The sequence below is a fragment of the Pleurodeles waltl genome, chromosome 4_1, assembly GCF_031143425.1.
Source record: "Pleurodeles waltl isolate 20211129_DDA chromosome 4_1, aPleWal1.hap1.20221129, whole genome shotgun sequence".
Classification (NCBI taxonomy): domain Eukaryota; kingdom Metazoa; phylum Chordata; class Amphibia; order Caudata; family Salamandridae; genus Pleurodeles; species Pleurodeles waltl.
In genome coordinates this window covers 433,531,780-433,553,840 of record NC_090442.1, presented here as the reverse complement: position 1 = coordinate 433,553,840, position 22,061 = coordinate 433,531,780, and the positions used below count along the sequence as shown (strand labels likewise).

At 41.3% G+C, this 22,061-nt stretch overlaps 1 protein-coding gene across 12 annotated transcripts in view; it reads left to right on the top strand.

The window, feature by feature from the left end:
- Positions 1–22,061, top strand: part of CACNA2D1 (calcium voltage-gated channel auxiliary subunit alpha2delta 1) — a 1,459,114-nt gene that overhangs the window by 1,047,945 nt on the left and 389,108 nt on the right. For all 12 annotated transcript variants that reach the window (XM_069228696.1, XM_069228697.1, XM_069228694.1 and 9 more), the window contains exon 11: positions 14,441–14,599. In XM_069228696.1, the coding sequence (XP_069084797.1) occupies positions 14,441–14,599 (159 nt within the window). The remainder of the gene's footprint in view (positions 1–14,440; positions 14,600–22,061) is intronic.

Here is a 22,061-nt window from a genome sequence, read left to right as displayed (position 1 = left end):
TTTTTAGATACCAAAGTTCAACTTATGGAAACCAAATAAGTATGTGAATGAGGCCCAGTTTCCCCGTTAAGTTTGAGTACATTTGCACACACACATCTACTACTAACACGTGATAAGCAAAGTGAGTCAACACATTTTGGCGTGTAAAAACACAGGCCCGTATTTATACTTTTTGACGCTAAACTGCACTAACGCAGTTTAGCATCAAAAAATGTTGCGCCGGCTAACGCCATTCTGAAGCGCCATGCGGGCGCCATATTTATTGAATGGCGTTAGCCGGCGCAAGCAGACCGGCGCTGCCTGGTGTGCGTGGAAAAAAAACACGTACACCAGGCAGCGCCGGCGTAGGGAAAAATGGCGTTAGGGCGTCTTAAAAATGGCGCAAGTCAGGTTGACGCTAAAAAATCGTCTTAACCCGATTTGCGCCATTTTAAACGACGCCCAGACGCCATTTACATGACTCCTGTCTTAGTAAAGACAGGAGTCATGCCCCCTTGCCCAATGGCCATGCCCAGGGGACTTATGTCCCCTGGGCATGGTCATTGGGCATAGTGGCATGTAGGGGGGCACAAATAAGGCCCCCCTATGCCACCCAAAAAAAAAAAAAAAATTATACTTACCTGAACTTACCTGAATGTCCCTGGGATGGGTCCCTCCATCCTTGGGTGTCCTCCTGGGGTGGGCAAGGGTGGCAGGGGGGGTCCCTGGGGGCAGGGGAGGGCACCTGTGGGCTCATTTTGAGCCCACAGGCCCCTTAACGCCTACCCTGACCCAGGCGTTAAAAAGTGGCGCAAATGCGGGGTTTTTTGACCCGACCACTCCCGGGCGTGATTTTTGCCCGGGAGTATAAATACGACGCATTTGCGTCGCCGTCATTTTTTTAGACGGGAACGCCTTCCTTGCATCTCATTAACGCAAGGAAGGCGTTCACGCTAAAAAATGACGCTATTTGCCCATACTTTGGCGCTAGACGCGTCTAACGCCAAAGTATAAATATGGAGTTAGTTTTGCGCCGAATTTGCGTCGAAAAAAACTACGCTAATTCGGCGCAAACAGAGTATAAATATGCCCCACAGTGTGATCCTAAAAGAAGGGCTTAATTCTAATTTTTGATTTGTCCTTACCAAATTATTTACATATCCAGCACTTGCTCAATTTGGAAAATGAATCTGCGGCCCACCACATATCACTAATCTCCTAGGCTCAGGTGTTGTACGTTTTTCTCCCTAAGGGGTTCGAAAAGCATCCAAGTGCCTCATAAGTATCAGTTACCACTGTTCCCAAACAACCATTTGGCGTGTCTATTTTCCAATTTTAGCACATTCCTTTGTCGAATGCCAGCATCGGTGTCTTTAAGGAAAAACCTGAAGAGCCTTACGTGAGGATTCCTGAATCCTTACACTAAGGAAATCCTTAAGGCCTGGCGATGAGTTGATTAATACCCTCCCCCCAACGGTCTTTGAGTACAAAGCGGACCAACAATCACATAAATTTAGACATTTTAATCCCAAAAGCTCTGCCACTCAGTTATTTTACTTTCTATCAAATGACCGGAACTAATTACTCTATTCTTCCCCCTTGGGTTACATTGGCTTTTTTTTAGCACGATTTGTCAGATGCTTACTTATTATTGGATTGTCTCAGCACATGCAATAGGTGCTTTAGACGACACCCCTGTAAACACATAGAGATTTAGCACATTGGGGGGGACAGCATTCAAACCCTCACTTAGCTATAGACTCCCCTTCAACTTCACATTGCTGTTTGTTTGGCATACAAAAATTGTGATCTATTTGCATTTAACAATTGTGATATTGACTACGTGACAACTCAGAACAATAGTTGTATTGCTTTTAGAATGTGATCACTGAGAGCTTAATAGTGGTGCTAGTGAAAGGTGCGTAGTTGAATTGATTCAGAATGGAATATTGCTCCTAGAGCTTCTGATACATTCAGTAGACAATTTTAGTTTAGACAGTAACCATTTGCATTACATAATGAACCATTTATGTATTTAGAAGGAATCCATGGACATGTTCAACATCACGCCTCGCTCCTTATTTGGGGTCCTCTGCATACATTTGTAGTCCATGCACCAAAACACACAGACCTTCCAGATGCATAAAACATGCTCCATTTGGGTGGGGTGGGACCTCATTGCTATCGATCCACCAAAAATAATAGCTTACCCTCCCTCCCAAGGTCCTGCCTATGTGCATGTTTCTCACTGCCTTTGAGTGCTTAGTGGCAATCAGAGCATATTTTGAAGAAGGAGGGCATAAAGAAGGCAGTGAGAAAGCCATTAGAGGTTAGCTGAGCTTACACCATCAAAGGCTACAGAGATGGAGGGGAGCGCAGGGCCTTCTCAAGATGCAGCTTAAGAAGAGAAAGAATATGTTGTCTGAACTGGGAAGTAAAGAAGAAAAAAGAACTCTTTGTTCAGGAAGTATTCCACAAACCTTATGAAAAAGTAAATGCAAGAGAGGACACTTTCAAACTTTTTGAATTTCATTTGAGAGATAGATTAATTTGGCAAAGCTACCATGTCCCAAAGTGGGACATGCACAATAGATAATTAGATGTCAACGTGAAGACAAACGGAAAGGAGTGCTTCCACAGAAGCATTAGGACACTGAACATCACAATATTTAAATCTTAAAGTGCAAAAAGAATATATGGTTTGAAGGATAAAAATCTTAACACTGGGACATTGAAAAGGAACTAACTCTATACAGGTTTTAATACTTAACTTCCGCTGTACAAAAAAGTTCCATGTTCCACTTGTAACCAACCAATGCTTGCAAAACCAAAGGCCATATAAAGTGGGGATTAGTTGCCCATGATGAGTTGGGTAAAGGGCCTGGCCCAAAACCACAAGAGCTGGTGCTAGTTAGACGCTGTAGCCAACTCCTTCTGCATACACATAAATACATTCATATGTAACAGAAAAAGAAAAGAAGATGATTATAAACCTGTTTGAGGTTATTTAGGAGAATGGTTATTAGTTGGTGATGATGTGAGTTCCACCCAAGTAGTAAGTCCCCAAATATTGTAAGGTCAAACACAGTTTCTAATATTTAAACCTGGATTCAAGCTGTGGTAGTTACAGCACAGTACAGACAGATCTAACTTATCCAAATGTGCAAAGTGTTTTGCAACCCTAAAAGTGTCACAAACTCACAACACAATACAAATCCCACAATCATTTTCTAAAATTTCAGCGCAATTTAGCAAGAAATAATGAAGCCGAAATGATGCTAATAAGCAGGAGCAGAGATATGAATTTTTAATGTTCTAAAGCAAACTCACCAAGAAAAAGTAAAGCACCAATCACAAACTGTTGTTCACAGTTGACCAGGACCTAAGCACAATTTCAGGCCAACCACAATGACATGCTTGTCAGATACATCACACTGGTCATTCCATAAAAGTTGAAATCCTCCAGTGGGACCAGGTTGCGGACTGTATCTATTGAAGTCATCTCAAAACCAGATTGCTGCTGGACGGGGTCCTTCTGAAGCCAATGGTTTTGGAAGAAAATGCTCTGGATGGGAAAATTCAACTTTCAGGGCTACCTAAGTCCGCTCGTCTAGTGAATACCTTTCACACATTGCCTTAACAAGATTTCTACTGTAGGACATAATCTTTTTTTATGAACCTCATAATCCTCCTGTGAGGCAAGCTAGAAGCTGTTCTTCTGAAATTTGATGCTTTTGCAGCAAGGTTTCACTGATGCTCCAGAGATCTTGGATACGCAAAATCATTCCAAGACCCAAACGCGGGGGAGAGTGACTCCTGGACACTCCCTGGACAAATGCAAAAAGTTCCCAAAGGCTAACATTCCCATTTTTGCCACCCGTCCTGTTTGTCTCACTCCAAATTATGGGGGTTATTCTAACTTTGGAGGAGGTGTTAATCCGTCCCAAAAGTGACGGAAAAGTGACGGATTTACCACCAGCCGTATTACGAGTCCATTATATCCTATGGAACTTGTAATACGGCTGGTGGTAAATATCCGTCACTTTACCGTCACTTTTGGGACGGATTAACACTCCTCCAAAGTTAGAATAACCCCCTATATCACAGTTCACCATGCTCGGTAAAACCTGTCTGCACCTGGAAGGAGCATCTTTGACACCAAGTGTGTGTTTAAGGTAAATTAGCAACCCCTCTCACTCATCCAATCTAACCTTGTTCTGAGGCAAGATTACTCTTTTACTGAGAATACTGCTATGGGGCTGCAGTGTACTTTAGAATCAAAAGACCCCTCTTCCTAAGGCTTCTTTTATCACTAAACTACAAAAGTACAGACCACCCTCTGGTCCTATTTAAGTTAATGAAGATCATGGACACACCTAAACAGCACTGCTTAGGTTAAGCTAGGTCACATTGCTCGCCCAAGCCGTTCTACCCTGTCTAATCAATTGTCTCTGCTCCTGCTCTGGGTGACGTATTTCACACCTCATTAAAGCAGATCTGACCGAAAAGCTGTAGGTAGGTCAATGCTAACTAGTCTACTGAAGATTCAGACGGGGGAAGATTACATTTTTTTAAATTACTTTTCCTGTATATTTATCAAAAATCTGTTCACAATTGTATTAGATGTTTAATAGATATTAAAAATGGTGGGTGAACAATCTATAGAGCTTATTTGAAACCAAATATACAGAATAAATACATTAAGGCTTCTGACATCTGGGCATGATTGGAGCAGTCATGCCAATGCTGTGCCCACTGGGACTTCAGATCCCACTACAGAGCCTGAAGATACACTCTAGGGAGCTTCACCAAAAGGATGGAGGAGACCATCTGTCACAGGAGCCACAAAGTAATCCTCAGGGTAGAAGTTGAAATGTCAAGATCATAGCTCAGAATTTCTTCCCTGCCAGGAGAGGCACATTACTGCACTGTGCCCAGAATGGCTCAAATAAAGGGAATTGCCTATTAAGGAGTCAGGTGTGATTTGGGCATATTTACAGTGACCCCCAACAATGTTAGGAGCGTTGCCATCACCTGAAGGTGAATGACGAATGCCTGGGGAAAGCTTGCCTTCAACAGCCAATCATCGAGGTGCAGAAAGATTCGACCCCTGACCTCCAAAGATAAGCTGCAACCACCACAATCACTTTCACAAACAGCAGAGGGGTGCTAGTAGAGCACAGCAAACTGAAAATTAACCTGACCCATTGTGAACCTCAGATAATTCCTGTAGGCCTGCAGAAAGGTGGTGGGAAAATAGGCATCATGTAGATTTAGCACCACTATCCAGTCTCCAGGGTTGAAGGCAGGCAAGACCTGTGCCAGGATGAACCTCTCAAGTGTGTCCTTCAGCAGGAAGGATTTGGGAGCCAAAGGTCTAAAATGGGGGAGATGCCTCTGTCCTCTTTTGTCATAAAAAAATAGTAGAAATAACAACCACATTCAACCTCTACAGTCAATACCCTTTCTATGGAACCTATGGCCAAAGCAGCCTACACTTCCTGCTGGAATAGGAACAAATGGTCTCCCTTCAGCCTAATTGTAAACACATTTACATGGTGGCATGTATTTACAGAGGCGAAGAGACAAAACATGAGAATGCATTATTTATATACTCTTGAGAATTCCTAATGTGAAGCAAATGCCAGGGGTCCAGCTCCAATGTGCAGCAAATGTATTTGAGAAAAATGAGTTTCTTATGGTAGAAAATAATACAAGCATACTTGTATCGATCTGTTTAGATGAGAAAAGAACATGGCTAGAACGAAGGTAAACAGTGCAAATTGAACATTTCAAATATCAAACTCTACAAGTATCTTTGTAGTCATTTGTATAAAGGAAGGGCAAGCATGGATAGAGAGAAGGTAAACAGTGCAAGGTAAACAGTGATAATAGCTAACAATACAAATAGTATTGTAGTGATCTGTTTAAAGGAGGGAAGAGCAAGGTTAGAAAGGAGGCAAACTGTGGACATATATGGAGAATGAGAGGAGCGTCTGGACACACTGGGAGTCAGAAGGTGATCTTTTGGATTTTGAAAGTAGCATTGATGAATAATTATTGCCTTAAAAGTAGCAATTGTTTTATGGAGTTTTTGAAGGATGTGTAGTCATTCAAAGTCCTCATTTCTATGGAAATGTTGTTTTCCAGAGCTTTACTCTGAACATTTTTAGGTAAACAATAGATGAGGTGCATATCTAGGTCTCCCATAATATAATTTATAATCTGTGTTTAGAAAGCTAATTAAAAAAACTATGGAAATGTGCTTGCATACTTCACACAGTGAATTTAAATGGTAGTGAAATTAAATGGTGTCCATGAGTAGCTTAGTATGAAACCTATGCAATGAGATCACTGATTCTGCATGTGTCATGCTCACAAGATATTAAAGAACAGTCCAGCGCATATGTTATTTGAAGTGTACATTTCAACCATATTGTTTATTTCCTTTGCAAATGTAGTGATTGTGCTGCCAATAAATACTGTATACAACTGGAATGGATTATTTGGGCTTATTGTGATTAGTCTACACATAATGCCACAGCTGCTTAAAGATATATCCCGAGGTAGATGTTCTCTTACCAAGCATAAACGGCCATAGAAAAGAAGGTGCAATATGGCACCTTTGCAAAATTAGTATCTCTATTGACTATTGAAGAGGTAGTTATGTGAGCTTAAAGGGCATCCAGTTTGCGAATGGTGGACCATCTGGCCGATTTATGTCGGACTCGTAATGTTTTCTTCCCCATTTGTTTTTTTATTTTCTATGAGCCGTAATTAGACCTCTTCATGGCAGAGTTAGATTTATTTTACAGTGTACATTTCTAGAATTTCGGATAATATGTGCCAGAAATACTTACAAGAGGAACATTAAAACTCTTCCATGAGCTTGAGTGATTATACCATTTTTGCAGGACCTTCATCTCAATATTTACTTTCATTGACAAGTGTGAGCTAGGCATCTTTACTTACTGGGTTGCCTCTTTCAGAGAGAGACTTGTGCACCTGCAATCAAATGAGGAGATAAATGCTCGGATGGATAAGCATATGTCAAAACACTGTTATCATCTTAATGTGGATTTCTCACACGTACTGCTTCATGTAAGAATATTTTCTCCTCTATGCACGTAGAGAGTATTTCATAGTTGAAATTAAAAGTTTGTACACAAATTCAAACAAATGTGTACTCATATTTCCACAGGCCTTTTTCATCCTGAACATGTCCAGCTGATTATATCTGTGAAAGATAGGAATACATGTGTAACCATGGCCTAAATGCAGAGGGCCTACCATCACAACTGGTGAGAGTGTAGGGAAAGGGGTTCCTTCATGGAGAAATGTTTTTCCTTGTGAAAAATAAAAATGTAGAGAGTAATTGCACTACAGGATTTTTTTATAAACGGATAAATGTACACTAAATACATTACAAATGTGAAAATATGTTTGCATAGTTGGTAATCAAAATCACAAAAGACCTGCAACTGTTGCAACTCTCTGGCATCACACAAGCATACTCCAGGAGTCTTTTGTGATTTGCAAAACGTCAGAAATTTACTTCAGGTATAAGAATACATGTTGTGTCTCGTACATCTAGTGGCTTTTGCTTGTTGTAGTATTAGAACTTTGGAAGGGCGTGGCATCGGAGGTTCGAAGACCGCAAGCGCGGCACTTGGAGACTGATGTGCGGAGAAGCCAGCGTTCGATCATTTGCCTTCCTGCTGTCCCTTTTGCAGCATACATTTCCTGAATAAAAACTTAATCCACATTTACTTGGATCATCCTTATTCCACTGCTAAATCAGTGATGAGTGGACTTGCTCACACTTGAGCTGCCCGGATTAAGTTGAAAGGGGCGGTGAGTCTTCTTGTCATCGCCATGGGGAAAGGGTCAACAGCGGAAGGCGAATGGCTGTTTATCAGATGCTGGCCTGTTTTTCTAAGCTGCCTTGGAAGAGTAGGCAAGATCAACGCAACACGCAACGTCAGGAAGTAGCGGTCATCTTGATATGAGCGTGCTGTCACAAGCATCATTTGAGCATTTTGGCGGCCATTTTGATTTAGTCAAGCTGTTATTGGCAATTTGGTGTCCATCTTGGATTGGGCAGGTTGATACAAGTAACATTGAAATAATTTAGTGGCCATCTTGGTTTGGTCAACCTTTATTTGGAATAAATGAGTTGCACAAATTAGGTAGATCAGCTGCCACTTGATCTTGGTTTATACTAATTTTGATTGTGCATTCCTGTCAAAATGTGCATGAATACTTCATTCTGAAATGTTGTTTATTTTGATCACTGCGCCTGGGACTTTTTGCTGCTGGATATTCAAGTCAACTTACATAGTATCTAGGTTTACACAGCAGCTTTCCTGCAAAGGATATTTTTGCTCTGTTTTTGCATCAGCTGCAATTGTTATATCCCCAATGTTTTCCTTACAATCAAAGATTGCTTGTAGAAACCACATGCAGTCCATAAATCCACCACCTCCATTTTTACAATCTCCAGGTGAACCCCCTATCAGGTGGAAAGAATGATTTAGAGTCTTCAGTGCCTACTTTGGCGCAATTGATGGTTTTAACTTCAAAGAAGGCAATACACACTGGCTTTTAGACCATTCTCCTGGATTGGAAGGCTAAGAGATATTTGAACATCTACCAGTGTTCAATCCAGATGATAATGAAGCTGAACGTGATGAGTATTAGGAAGCTGTTGAAAGATTGGAAAGACATTTTTCAAAATCTCCCAACTTTTTAGTTAAAAGACATAACTTTTTTTGTGAAAACAACCAGCAAATGAATCCATAGACACATATGTGGCCTCATTGAGAGTGCTAGTAGCCAAGTGCGAATTTGGGAGCTTTATGGAGCAGCTTATAAGGGACCGATTAGTTTCAAGATATTTCAACAAAGGATCCAAGAAAGATTGTTAACATGAAAAAATCCAACTTTGGAAGGGGGTGTTGGAAATTGCCTACAACATTGAAGAATTCAAAGATTCTGTCAAAGTGTTAAATAAATTACAAGAAGAGAAAGAGTCTGTATGTGTAGTCAAGAATAGCAAGGGCACAAAGAACCTACACTTTTTGTTGGTGCATATTTTAGTTGTGGATCAAAAAATCATATTGCCTCTTTTAAGATGTGACCAGCGAGATGTATGAAGTGTGGTGGGTTGGACATTTCACAAGAGTGTGTCGCAATTCACATAAAAAAGTGTACAAAAGGGTTACCATTGTCTTTGAAGAACAAAATGAATGGTAGTTGAGTGAGGAAGTGAATAATCATGTGTTGAAGATGATGAAGAAGATGTACTCATTTCCTAAAAATCAAATTGATGATTTCTGTGTGGATGATGTTATTGTTCCTCTTATGACTGACTTTGGTTCAAAAATTACCATTATATCACAGCCACTGTTACAAAAAAGAAAATATGTCTGGATCTTTTTCACCCATTATCAATCCTGGTGGTTGCAATGATTCCATGATTGATCTAGAGGGACATTTTGAAACTACCATCAGTTTTAAAGGAAGGTTTGTGCAAGGAAAAGTGTGTGTTTCAGTGGATGTTCCTGACATTCTTGGGTGGCATGTGCAGTGTTGTCTGGGTATTGTACCTGGATGTGCGCAACAAGTTTTGTGGTTGAGTAACTTGGAAGAAAAACCCAGGACCACACCACACAGTTGTTGAAACTATTTGATGATGCCTTAGGTGAAGAATTGAGGGGGATTAAAGACTTTGAACAAGTTATTAAAGTGAAAACTAGTGTTGAACACAAGATGTGATATGTACAGCTGAGATTTAGATAAGAGTTATTTGAACTGTTGAAGAAGATATGTAAAGAAGGATTGAATGAGCCAACTGAGTCCTCACTGTGGCTTTGGCCGATGTGGTTGCACGGAAGAAGATTAAAGAATAAAGAATTTAGAATGTGCATAGATTTATGCTCTGTCAACAAGGCTATCTGGTCATCACCTGCCCAGGATTGATGACATGCATTCCACGCTAAGTGAAGTAAAGGTTTCTTCTAAACTTGACCTTCAGTAAGCTTATCATCGGGTGGTGTTAGCAGAGGATACATGGCATTTGACTGCATTTGTGATAAATGATGGGGCTTTCCAATTTCGAAGAACCCTGCTTGGTCTGGCATCCACTCTAGCTGTTTTCCAAAGGTTGATGAATCAAGTACTGTGTGGCTTGAATGGTGTAATTACGTTCCTGAAGGATGCTAGTTTATGGTAGGAATGATCAAGAACATTTTGAACATCTGGAAACCATACTTGAGAGTTTCAAGATTAAAGGGATACGACTTAGAAAGGACAAATGCATATTTGGTGTCAGCATTGTGCAGTATTTGGGGCATGTTATCATGGGAAGTGGAATCAAACCTAGGCCGGGTTGCTGGTGGCAACAGAGAAGGCCCAAGCGAAGGCATGTCATGACCAATTGTTCGTATTCATGGGAGTGTGTGAATTATACATGAAGTTCATAGAGAATGTTGCCACTGTAGCTAAAACTATATAAAACCTAGTGAAGAAAAATGTACAGTTTGTTGGGGAAAAGGTCAAGAATTTGCTTTTGCAACTTTTAAGAACAAACTCCAGCATGCTCTACTGCTAAGTCCCTATGTTCCCAGGAAGAAACTCTGTATCACTGTTAATGCAAGTAGTTTAGGGTTGAGTGCAATCTTGTCACAAGGAAGGAATAGCAATGATCACACCATTGTTTTTGCTTTTCGCACCATTAAGGTACATGAACGCCAATGTTTAGTCACTGAGAAAGAGATGCTTGCATGTGTGTAGGCTGTTGAAAAAGTTAAATCCTATGTTTAGGATACTATGTTTTTGATATGTATTGATCATAAACCCTTAGTGTCCAGCAAGGCTGGTACGTCTTAGCTCCAAACCATTGGAGCATAATTTTGATATTCAATACATAGCAGAGGGGAAAATTAAAAAATCAGATTGCCTATCTTGGTTGCTTGTTTGGGATGAAAATGGCAGGAGGAAATGAAGACTGAAGAAGACAATTATTTTTTGGTTGCATATTTTGCTGATCAGAAGGCAAGGATGTCAGTGAGGCAGAGTGGAGAAGGACATTGAGCTGGCCACAGTGGTGGAGTTTGTGATTAAAGGGTGGCCTTGGGAGAACTATATTCAAGGATGGTTTTCTTTTGAGAAGTGTCAAAATGGATCCACCAGGAGAAGTCAGGAAAAGATTTTTTTACTTAAGTCATGAAGGTCACCTGACTAAAAAGAAATTGTGAAAGAAAGGTAGTCAGCCACGGACAAAGGTGGGAAACTGAGTTGGAAAATGTGTGGTTTGCAGTACAAATGAGAAGGGTCTGCAGTGCAGAAAACCACCCGAGGGAAATGTGGGGTGTTCTGAAGTGGTTTGGGATAGTGTAAGTGAGCTTTTTCTGGGTCAATTTCATACATTGCCACTTCAGCAGAAATATTTGTCGTACTGGTAGTTTATATGTTTAAATGGTTTGAGGCAAGGTTTGAAAGAGATCCTAACACTAAATCAGTGCTGAAGGTTTTCACTGATGTTTTTTCAAGAGAGGGGTTTCCTTCTGAACTGTTGTCGGAAAACGGCCATCAATTTGTGTTTAATATGATGAGGGAATTTTAGGAAGATGCTTGCATTAAACATAAAAGGTGAAGCTTTTATCACCCACAAAGCAATAGCCATGTGGAGGGGATGAACAGGTTAGTGTTTGAGTCAATCAGAGGTGGAGTTGCTTCTGATCTTTGAGTGGAAAATGTGTTACGATCAATGTTGTGAGCATATCACAGTGCACCCCATAGTCTGACTGACATCATTTCCTTTGTGACTTTGAAAGGTTGTAGAGCATGCGACAAGTTAGTTCCAAGATGGCTGTCCAACTTCAGTGGGTTATCGATGGGTAAGTCAGAATGTGAACAAGGGAGGGTATTAGCTGAAGCTCGCAGTAACATATTGAAGAATCAAGTGACAAGTAAACAGAGGTATGATAGCATTCACTGTTCAAAGAGTAGTAATTGGGTTGTAGGTGATCTTGTTTGTATAAAAGTTCCTAGCAATTTTGTAAAGAAAGGAAATTTGGCATTTGGTCCTATGCAAGTGATTAATGATATAAGTGCCGATGGTTGTGTCGCCAAATTGACCAATGAACAGTGGTTGAACTGTGAATGTGTGGCAAAGGTGGGCACTGGGTTGAAGGATTCTACGACTCTGGAATGCTCAGGACAGAATGAAAGTAACTGCGGGAGGACTCTGCGTAATGAAGCCAGGGACAGTGAGACCACAAGCAGACAACTGAAGCATGAAAAGAGCGCTCCTGCTAATTTTAGAGATTATGTGATATATAAGACATTATTAGTTTGTTTGAATTTTTTTGTTGTAATTTCACTTACTGTAAGCATTGGTTGTTCAAACCTCATTCTGTTGTTCGTTTCATATTGTATGTGAGTTTCCGCTCACACACATCTTTCCAATTGCTCAATGTAGATTTATAAGTTTGTATTGTTATATTTTAGATTTGTGTGTCGGGGTATTGTATTGTTTTTCAGTATTCAAATTTCTATTATCATTATTTTGTAATCTACCTTTTAGAAACTGTAGTTGTTGTTGGGAAAAGAGAGATTGTTGCGTCTTGCGCTTCTGGTGTCTCACGGTCTTTGTGGTATTGAAACTTTAAATGTGTGTGACATTGAAGGTTCCAAGACTATGAGTGTGGCAGTTGGAGAGTGAGGAGCAGAGGAGCCAGCACGCTGTCACTCGCCTTGCTGCTGCCCCTTCTGCAGCATACATTTCCTGAATAAAAATGTAGTCCACATTTAACTGAATCCTCCTTATTTCGCCAATAGAGTAATTCCACACACTTTAAAGGTGGCTGCCTAACAACTTTAATCTTGTCACTATTGCTGCAAGCATAACAATCTCTCACAATTTCCTCCACTTCGCTATCCATATTATGGACCATTGACTTTCCAAAACTTTCCAAAACTCTACATTCTTCGATCGTCCAATGTCACCACAGATCTCTTCACTTTTATTACTTTCTGTGATTGAAATAATGTGCTCTCTCCTTTTCCCACAGACTGTTTTCTTTACCACTGTCATTCCCTGCACTTCACACGTTTTTCACATCTTTTGAATTATTTGTGAGTTTTTGTGAAATTGATCCTACCCAAGTTTCACACAAAGTTCAACAGTTGTGCAAAAGACTTGATTTATGAATGTACATACTTTTGAAATTCTGAAAATGTATATTTGTACTCATAAAGAGATTTACTGATGCTAGCATTTTCATCTGAGTAAATCTTCTACAAGGGAGAGAGAGTTTACGTTCAAGGGTGGGAATGCTCTGGGACGCTTCAACACAACCACAAACATGTATGTTTTGTGTGCCCTCTCTTTCACAACCTGTTCTCTCACCAGATATTTACTCTTGTCAATGGCTGGAGGAAATGCTTGATCATCTTAAAAAGTTGGCAGGAAACTCTACAAAATTGGTGGGTTTTTTTTGGGTGGGAGTTATCCATGGAAACAAATGATTTCTTGCTGAGAAAAAGGAGAAAAACATAGGTTTTACGATACAATTGCACTACAACATTGCATTTATGAATGCCCTATTCACAAAAACGTGGAGAATCCTATGCAGATGCAACCATTTTTTCTATGTTGGGATTATTTTTCCCTCGGGGAAAGCTGTTCCCTTACAATCCCATACACCCACAGCCAATCTCTTGGGTGGAATATGGCCTGATTTAGGAATTGGTGGATGAGTTACAGTGGTAACGGGTGTCCCGTCTACAGAAGTCTAGATCCCATTGGATATAATGGGATCTAGTTTTCGGTGGACGAGACAGCCATCACCTTATGACAGAGTAATCCGTCCACCAGGTTCTAAATCAGTCTCTAAATGTCTAATGATTTCCAAACAGGAAACGTGGGTGGATTTAAGTTTGGAAATTTCCACAAACGTGCATTTTTGAGGCATTCCAAAACGTTAGACGCAAAACCTGTTTCAAAATGTACAATTCCCACCTCTCGATTTACAACTGCACAGAAATCTGCTGTAGTTAATGTACTTTGACCCTCCAGAAATCATTGTGTTAATTCCTAAGCAGGTGTAAAAAAAAGATATTATCAGCCGTAAACCTACGTTTACGTAGAATGCTTGGAACAATATGTACTATTTATTGAATGGCTTCTAGTTTTATTTTCGAAAAGAATGATCCGGCGGAAAAATGCCCTTATTATTTGCCCTTAAAACATATTTATACATATTTTGATTATTTCTGGTACTTGTTTGTTTTGGTTCTTTGTTGACCTTCACTCTCGGTAACGTTTGTTCTGTATGCCGTATGATTTTAATTAATTAATGTAGTCTTCTAAATACCCAATAGTGCTACGGAATAACTAAAATAACAATTCACTGTGTGCGGTAACGTCCTAATGTTAATGCCTTTTGGTTTACAGTTTAACAACAACGCACAAAATGTTGGGTGCTTCCCACATCTTGTCCAGGCTAACGTCAGAAATAAGAAAGTGTTGAAGGATGCCGTCCATCGGATCTCAGCTAAAGGAACTACAGACTACAAAAAGGGCTTTACTTTTGCCTTTGATCAGCTGCTTCATGTAAGTCCTACACTCCGGGTTGTCAATCCAGTCAGTCTATTGAAGGTGGCATATTTATTTAGAGATATTCTTGGAACTGACCACGATCCATTACGGTACAGTTATTAAGAAACAGCACCACATTCTGACTGTATGGAAATATCCGGATCTGCATATTTAAGTCATTGCAAGTTGGATTTATTATATCATAATTTCCATAGAATACTGAATTATAACTTTGTTATATGGTAAAATGACCCATAATCTTGCATGAAATATTTAATTTTCATGGATTAAATGTTACTGTTTATGAGTGAAATAGAATAATAATTGCAATGCTGATATGGTCATTGTTTATGCTGTAATTAAAAAGTGTCTCTGAAATGGAAATCAAAATCCTTCAGCTGGTCTAGGTCAAAGGTTTTTGTTTTAACTATATTTGTTATTGCCCACAGCATTTAAATCCAGTCATTCGAAACACATACATATCCTGGCAGCATCATTCACTGGGATATATCACCTTTTCATAAAATAAAGTATACCTAAGATTATGAAATTTCCTCAAATATACATCAATATCTAATCAGTAATATGTGCCACAACCGCAAAGACAACCACTTTATTGCAACACTATATAGAAATAGAAATTAAAGAAAACCTAATCTGAGCTCACATCTTTAAACCAGTAATAGTCTGGTGTGACTAGATAGGTGCTTCAGTGTTACTTGGAGTGAGCTGAAGGGGTTGTTGGAAGGGAACCGTCAAGATGAGCTGACATTGAGAGTATATCCATATGCTAGGGAATCAGGGGCCACATGTACGAAATAAAGGTTTTGCGACTCGCAAATTGCGAGTCAGAGCGACTTGCAATTTGCGACTCGCAAAACCTTATGTACAACAGTGTCAATGACACTGTTTGCGATTTGCAAGGGGGTCGCAAATGACCTACCTCATGAATATTCATGAGGTAGGTTGCAATTTGCGACCCCATTGGGAATGGCCGCCCTCACAGGGATGGTGGCCTGCTGGAGACAGCAGACCACCATGTCTGTGACTGCTTTTAAATAAAGCACTTTTTTTTTTAAATGCAGCCCGTTTTCCCATGGGGACTCTTTCCCCTTTGCGAATGGGTTAGCACCAGTTTGAAACTGGTGCTAACTGTGATTGTTTTGCGACCGCATTCACGGTCACAAAACAATCATACATGGGACTGCGACTCGCAATTAGGAAGGGACCACCCCTTCCTAATGGCGACACGCAAGCCCTTTTTGCGATTCGGTAAATAGATTACAGAATCGCAAAAATGGGGCTGAACATCCCAAAATACATTTTGCATGTCGCAAACGGCCCGATTCGCCATTTGCGACGTGAACAATGCTTCATACATGTGGCCCCAGGTCCCTTAATCTGCCTGTGCTTGGCTGGAGTCCCTCCTGTACTACCGGTGTCATCTGTAGAATAATCTGTGATTACTATTTTATCCTCAGTAGGCAAGATCTGTTTTTTGTTCAATGTTAAGCCCTCAGGGGGGTTTATTATCGTTTTTAATGCAGGCTTACAATTATTCAGTGAGCTTGCTCCATCTGTTTATAATTTGAAACTTGCAAAGCCTTCTCAATTCCTCTGCATATAATGACTGCTGCTCTGCCGTCATTCATTGTCTCACTGCACTCTGCTATTTAGACAGCACAGGGGGTGTCACACTCATACATGCCATTGTTATAGCGTATTAACTAGTATGCAAGACAAATCAACCAGTCTGATCTGCATCCTGCCTGTCTTTGACTGCTGCACTACCCCCGACAAACAGGTGAGAGGAGTTTTTAAGCTGATATTTCCAAATGTGACAGCCTGTGTGTCCATCATCTAGTGCCAGTAGTGACCACACCATATAAAGGAAATCAGCTTCCAGGCTCTTACATCTAGAGCAGTGGGGAAGATTTTCCCATGCTTCCTGGTGCAAAGTATGTCTTAGCCATTCATTGTCGTTAAACACCCTGCTGATATTTGCTTCCCTACTGACACAGAGCCTCGACAACTCCATAGAAACTGGTTGTAGCTGAGCGCTATACAGTCACCAGATCAGTTTATGGCCCAAACCGAATGTGTGCAAGGTCTGTAGGAGCTCACGGGTGGCTGGCTCATGTGGAACTGCCTGCTATTGAGTGCAGAGTGCTGTCTTTATTGTTCCAAAGCTAAGAATTGCCCTTCATAAAGATCATACTCTACTTGGAATTCTTGAAATCTCATCAAAGTGCCACTATAAAATAATTCCCCGACTTAAATTATAGAGCTGGCATAGGAAGGCTTTTGGGGTCAATCGCTCTGTAGGTACAATGAGACATAGGAGTGGGTGGGCAGGTGCGTGGGGGCGTGAGGGTGGGTGAACAGTAAGGCCCTCCTTAGAGCATTAGTGACTACAGCTACCAACTTGGAGCCCACAGTGGTAGGGCCCATGGGTGGGAGCAACGTTGTATGAAGCACACCAGTGTCAAGTTCTGGCCCGGTCAGCGTCCTTTTATTGAGGAAGTGGTCAGCTAGCCATCTAGTAGGTCATTGCAGCTGAGTCACTAAAAATATTTCTCAGTTAGGAACCTCCAGCCTTCCCCTTGTGTGGGTAACAGAAGCGTCTATAACACCACCGTCTCTTTCTGGGTCCTCAAAGAAGTTAACTGAGTAGGACATCCGGTTCTTGGAAAAAAGATTTGGGCAATACTATGAAGATGTTGACAAAATAATACAGCTGGTGAGGCAGCATCTGCATTTTGGCTATTGTCACTCTGCCATCATAGATAGCAGCAGTGTGAACCAGATTTTAACTTGTGATTTCAGGGTGTGTACCCCTGCTCCCAGATTACCATCAATATTATCTGCATTAGAGTGGTATGTGAGAACTCCAAGGTATTTGAATCAGTACGGTGCCCAGTGCAAAGCACTTAACCCATTAGGCAGCACTCTTGGAGTACCCCCCTTCTTCAGTGGAAAGCCACATGATTTATTCCAATTGATCTTTAGCCCGGAAACCGATTGAAACCAATGCAGTGATTCCTCTTTTCCAATCAGATCACCCATAATATCCCAGACATAAACCAGTAGCTCATCCATGTAGACCGAAACCACATATTTTCTCTTGGCAACAGGGATACCCAGGTCCACCCCCAACCAGTGGAAGGACTCCCCCAGTGGTTTGATTGCTGGTGCAAATAGTAAGGGGGAGAGAGGACACCTCTGCTGTGCACTCCTATGTATTGTGAAAGAGTCAGAAATACAGCAGCCTGCCTTCACTCTTGATGTAGGTGTGGAGTGGAGGCTCTTCACCTTAGTTGCTATAAACCCACTGAACATGTACTTCTTCAAAACCGAATGATGTAACATTAATCAGGGGGGTCAAATGCCTTTTCCAGATCAAAAGTAAGACATGTGGAATGGGAGTATCGGGCATGGGTCCATTCTAGGACTGAGTAAAGACTCCTGATATTCATGGAAGTGCTGCAGTGGACAAACCCAAGGGCAGGAGTTTTGGCAACACTCTGGCTGCAAGCAACTTGCTGAGAACTTTGTAGTCAGTGTTAAGTATATCCATGGACCAATAAGCAGCCATGTCTATTGCATCACAGTCAGTCTTCAAAATAGAGGTAATCAGGGCTTCACTAGTAGAGAGTGGTGAGCTGTCTCTGGTGAACATGATGTTGTAGAGCTTTGCTAGTCTAGGATCCAACTAGGATGTTGTACGGAACTCAGAGAATATCCCATCCATGCCAGGAACTTTCCCAGCTGAAAAGGTCGCAGAGAATTCCATTAATTTCCTATCAGGTGATAAATGCCTCCTGAGCCCCACCAATTCAGAGTCTAACCAGATACAAGAAATCATTAATAACATCTCGAGGGGTTGAAGTGCCATGGTAAAATTGGCAAAATGCGGTGTTACTATCTACTTGCATGTACCACAGGTTTCCCACATGGTCCATGACAGACGTTGCTGCTGTGTGCATGAGGGGGAGAAGGGGTTTAGGCATTCATGCTAATAGTCTGCCTTCCTTTGCTCCTTCCTTATATGTTTTGGCAAGGGATGTTGCATAGTCCAGTCATCTAAGCTTTTCCATACCTTCATTGTGCTACTTCAGGAGATCTGATAGTTGGTTTAGGGGTGTCAAGTAGTGGGGTAGCTCATCTCTGTTACATCAATTTCAAGTTGAACTCTATGTATGATCTAGTAGGGATCTACATGCCCCAATCATGGTCTGTATGTAAAGCCCCATTAGAGCTACCTTAAATGCTTCCACTGAGTTAACAGCAAAGAAGACATCTTAATTCTCTTTGCAGAAATGTTCACCAACCATGACAGTCTACATGCGCGAAGTCGGGATGGGGAGGGAAGCCTACCTCAACTAAAGGTTGTCTTGACCAGATTGTGGTCAGAGACAGTGTTTGGTTTATGCCCCATGGTCTTGAACAGGTCTATGTTCAAGATTAAATCTGGCGAGGATGTCTGAGAGTTGGATATGTTGTCAATGAACTCCCACTAAAGCAGTTGCTTTTGGTGCTAAAAGCTATCAGCAAGACAACACTGGATTTTGTAGCTACTGAGATTGCTTCATTGTTGGCATGGATTTGCCACTGTGCCCTCTATTTACCTTTAGACATAGTCGCTTTTTGGGTTCTCAAATCTCCGCAGTGACACAAGGATGGAAGCTTTAAACAGACAGGGCTACATAAGCCTGATACCTTTATTAAGAGATAATTCTGAACCAATGTTCAGTGCAGCAAAATGCTCTGAGTTGGATGAACCTGGTTTTCTTGCATGCCTTGAGTGCTGCCTTCCTGGGCAAGCCCTCAGATTTGAAAATGAATAAGCTCCACTTATCTGCTAAATGCTGGAAAAGTTATTCTTGGTTAGCCCTGCACGCCACAAGTCCACACATTGTGCACCAGCTTTTTGAGACCTTTCTCTGATTTTTTTAATGCGACCTATGTACTTATAATACTCACATCACAAGTCACAGAGTGTCATGGAATGACCTACCCAATGAATATTAGTCAGCTTGCTATTTTTGACCCCTTGTGATTGGGTACAAACAAGGGGTGGTGGCCTGCAAGGAACACCAGACCACCATGGAAGTATTGCATTCTCAAATGGGAATGTTATTTTCAAAGCATCACAGGTTCCTCAAAATAATGGGTAATGTATTTTTAAACTTCCCTTTTTTAAAAGCAAATAAAGCTTCCCTTTTTATTTAAACTCCCTTTTTAGAACTACATTGTGAAAAGCAGTCAGTGGGTATCCAGGAACACTGCCTGCTCCCCCCAAGAGGTAGCCATACAAAGATTCACAAAGTTGAAGGTGCCCCACAGGGGCATCTTTAATTTTAGGATTTAGGGCCTGATTTAGAAGTTGATGGTAACAGTTCTGCCATCGACTTTTCAACTAAAAACCTGTCTCTCCTGTATTACAAGTGTCATCTATATACTAATCTGTGATTACTATTTTATCCTCAGTAGTCAAAATCTGGTGTTTGTTCAATGTTAAGCACCCAGGAGGGTATTTTTAATGCAGGCTTACAATTGTGTCATATTTAGATGTTGCCAGTCCCATAGATGAAAGCCGGCATTCAAACCGCTGTCTCTGCCAAGAAACACTGCCCATGTCGCGGCAGGAGAGGGAAGAGTAGATGCCAGTGGGATCCGAACCACCCTTTCTGCTGTGCAGATTTGGAGGTGCCTTACCGCCAAGAAAAAAGTGGCGGTCTGACCCCCACTTCTGAGTTGGTGGATTGGGGGAAGAGGTGAAAACTCATCTTTTTTCCCCATTCCACCTCCGTCTTTGACTGGACACAACAGGACACAACTGGACAACACCTGCCATCAGTGCTGTCACCGACCCACGGAGAATACATGACCCCCCCCCCCATCACCAGACTCGAATGGAAGGATGCCACATTGTCAGGGTACATTAGGTGGGCATGCACTGGAGGTCAGGACCACTGGAGGCATATACATGTCACAGTAATTTATTTTAAATCACTGCGACAATTGTGTCACTCATGGCTGGGGACACACTGGTACAACATGCATTTCGCACACAGACACAACTGTCATTGTGGTGTCATCATTCATTGCAAAATGAATGCTGGCACCACAAATGACGGTACACTCGCACTGGACAACGGTGTCCAGGTGTGCTCATTGCAAGGGGACCTGTACAAGTAGGTTTATGCTATTTGTTATCAATGTGAGTCTGAACATGTATGTGCAGGTGTGTGGATTGGCTGTGTGAGCTGCAGGAAGTTGGAGGGGTGGTGGGGTTGTGTCTGAATGTGTGTCACTTAAATGTGAGACCAATGTTGTTGTGTATGTATTGTTGCTGTGTGACACATTGTGTTGTGTGGTGAATGTTTTTGTGTAGTTGTGCTTGTGTGTGTGTTTGTGTAGCTGAGTGTGTAAATGAGTTGGTTGTTGTGGTTTTGTTGTATGTGGTTACAGTGTCAATGGTGTGTGTATATTGTGGCATGGATGTATGTCAGTGTGTTTTCAGCATGTAAGGGATGGGTTGTGTTGTTTTGTGTTGGAATGTCAATGGTTAGTGTGTGAATGTGGTGTGTTGTGTGGTGTGTAGTGCAAGGGCACACATATGGCCAAGGGACAGTGTGTGTGTCACTTACCTCTCTTCCATAGCTCCTGCCATTGTACAAAGTCCATTAGGTCCTGACACTGTCTTCCTCTATCAGCAACCCCTCATCAGTTAATCTGCTTGCAGAGTTGTCACATCTAAATATGGCAGGTGGAACACCGTTGACTTGATGGTCTATTCTGGTCCACTGCTAACTCAGCTTGGTGGTAACACCACCAAGATGTAAATCGGACCCTTAGTTACCACGTTCTTTTGAAGTGTCAGTAACTGTTCAATGGTTGTACTACAACTGCTATGACCTGCAGTTGATAAAATAAAATTACAAATCACAATTATGAGGAGATGCAAGTTTTCTTGCCCCTCCTAATTGTGGGTCACAAAACCCATTTTGCAAGTTGCAAAGGGTTTTCTGACTCGCAAAATGAGTTTTGTTAAATCAAAAATAGACATTTTGGCTCTCAAACTCTCCTGTTTTCTGAACTGCACAGTTTGCAATCTCCAATTTGCTTTGAGCATCTGGCTTCTGAACTCTCTCCAGTTAGGGCTCAAGCAGGTTTCCATCAAGCATTTTCCCATGCGCAGATGTAAAGTAAATATCTAATCACACCTAAGCCTGTCTTATGGAACGTTTGTCTGAACCTTCAGAGTAAAATGAGTTTCAGCGCTTCAATCACTGTGAGAATGCCTATCGCATCAGGGAAGTTGCTCAGTTAGCACCTAAGACACTAAATTCTTGCAACTGTTTCAAGCTAGTTAACTTCAATGTCCTTACCAACACCATTAAAATATTAAACTCCACTAAACATTACAGTTATGCCCTACCAACCAATTTCAATTATCAGGACACATTTTCAT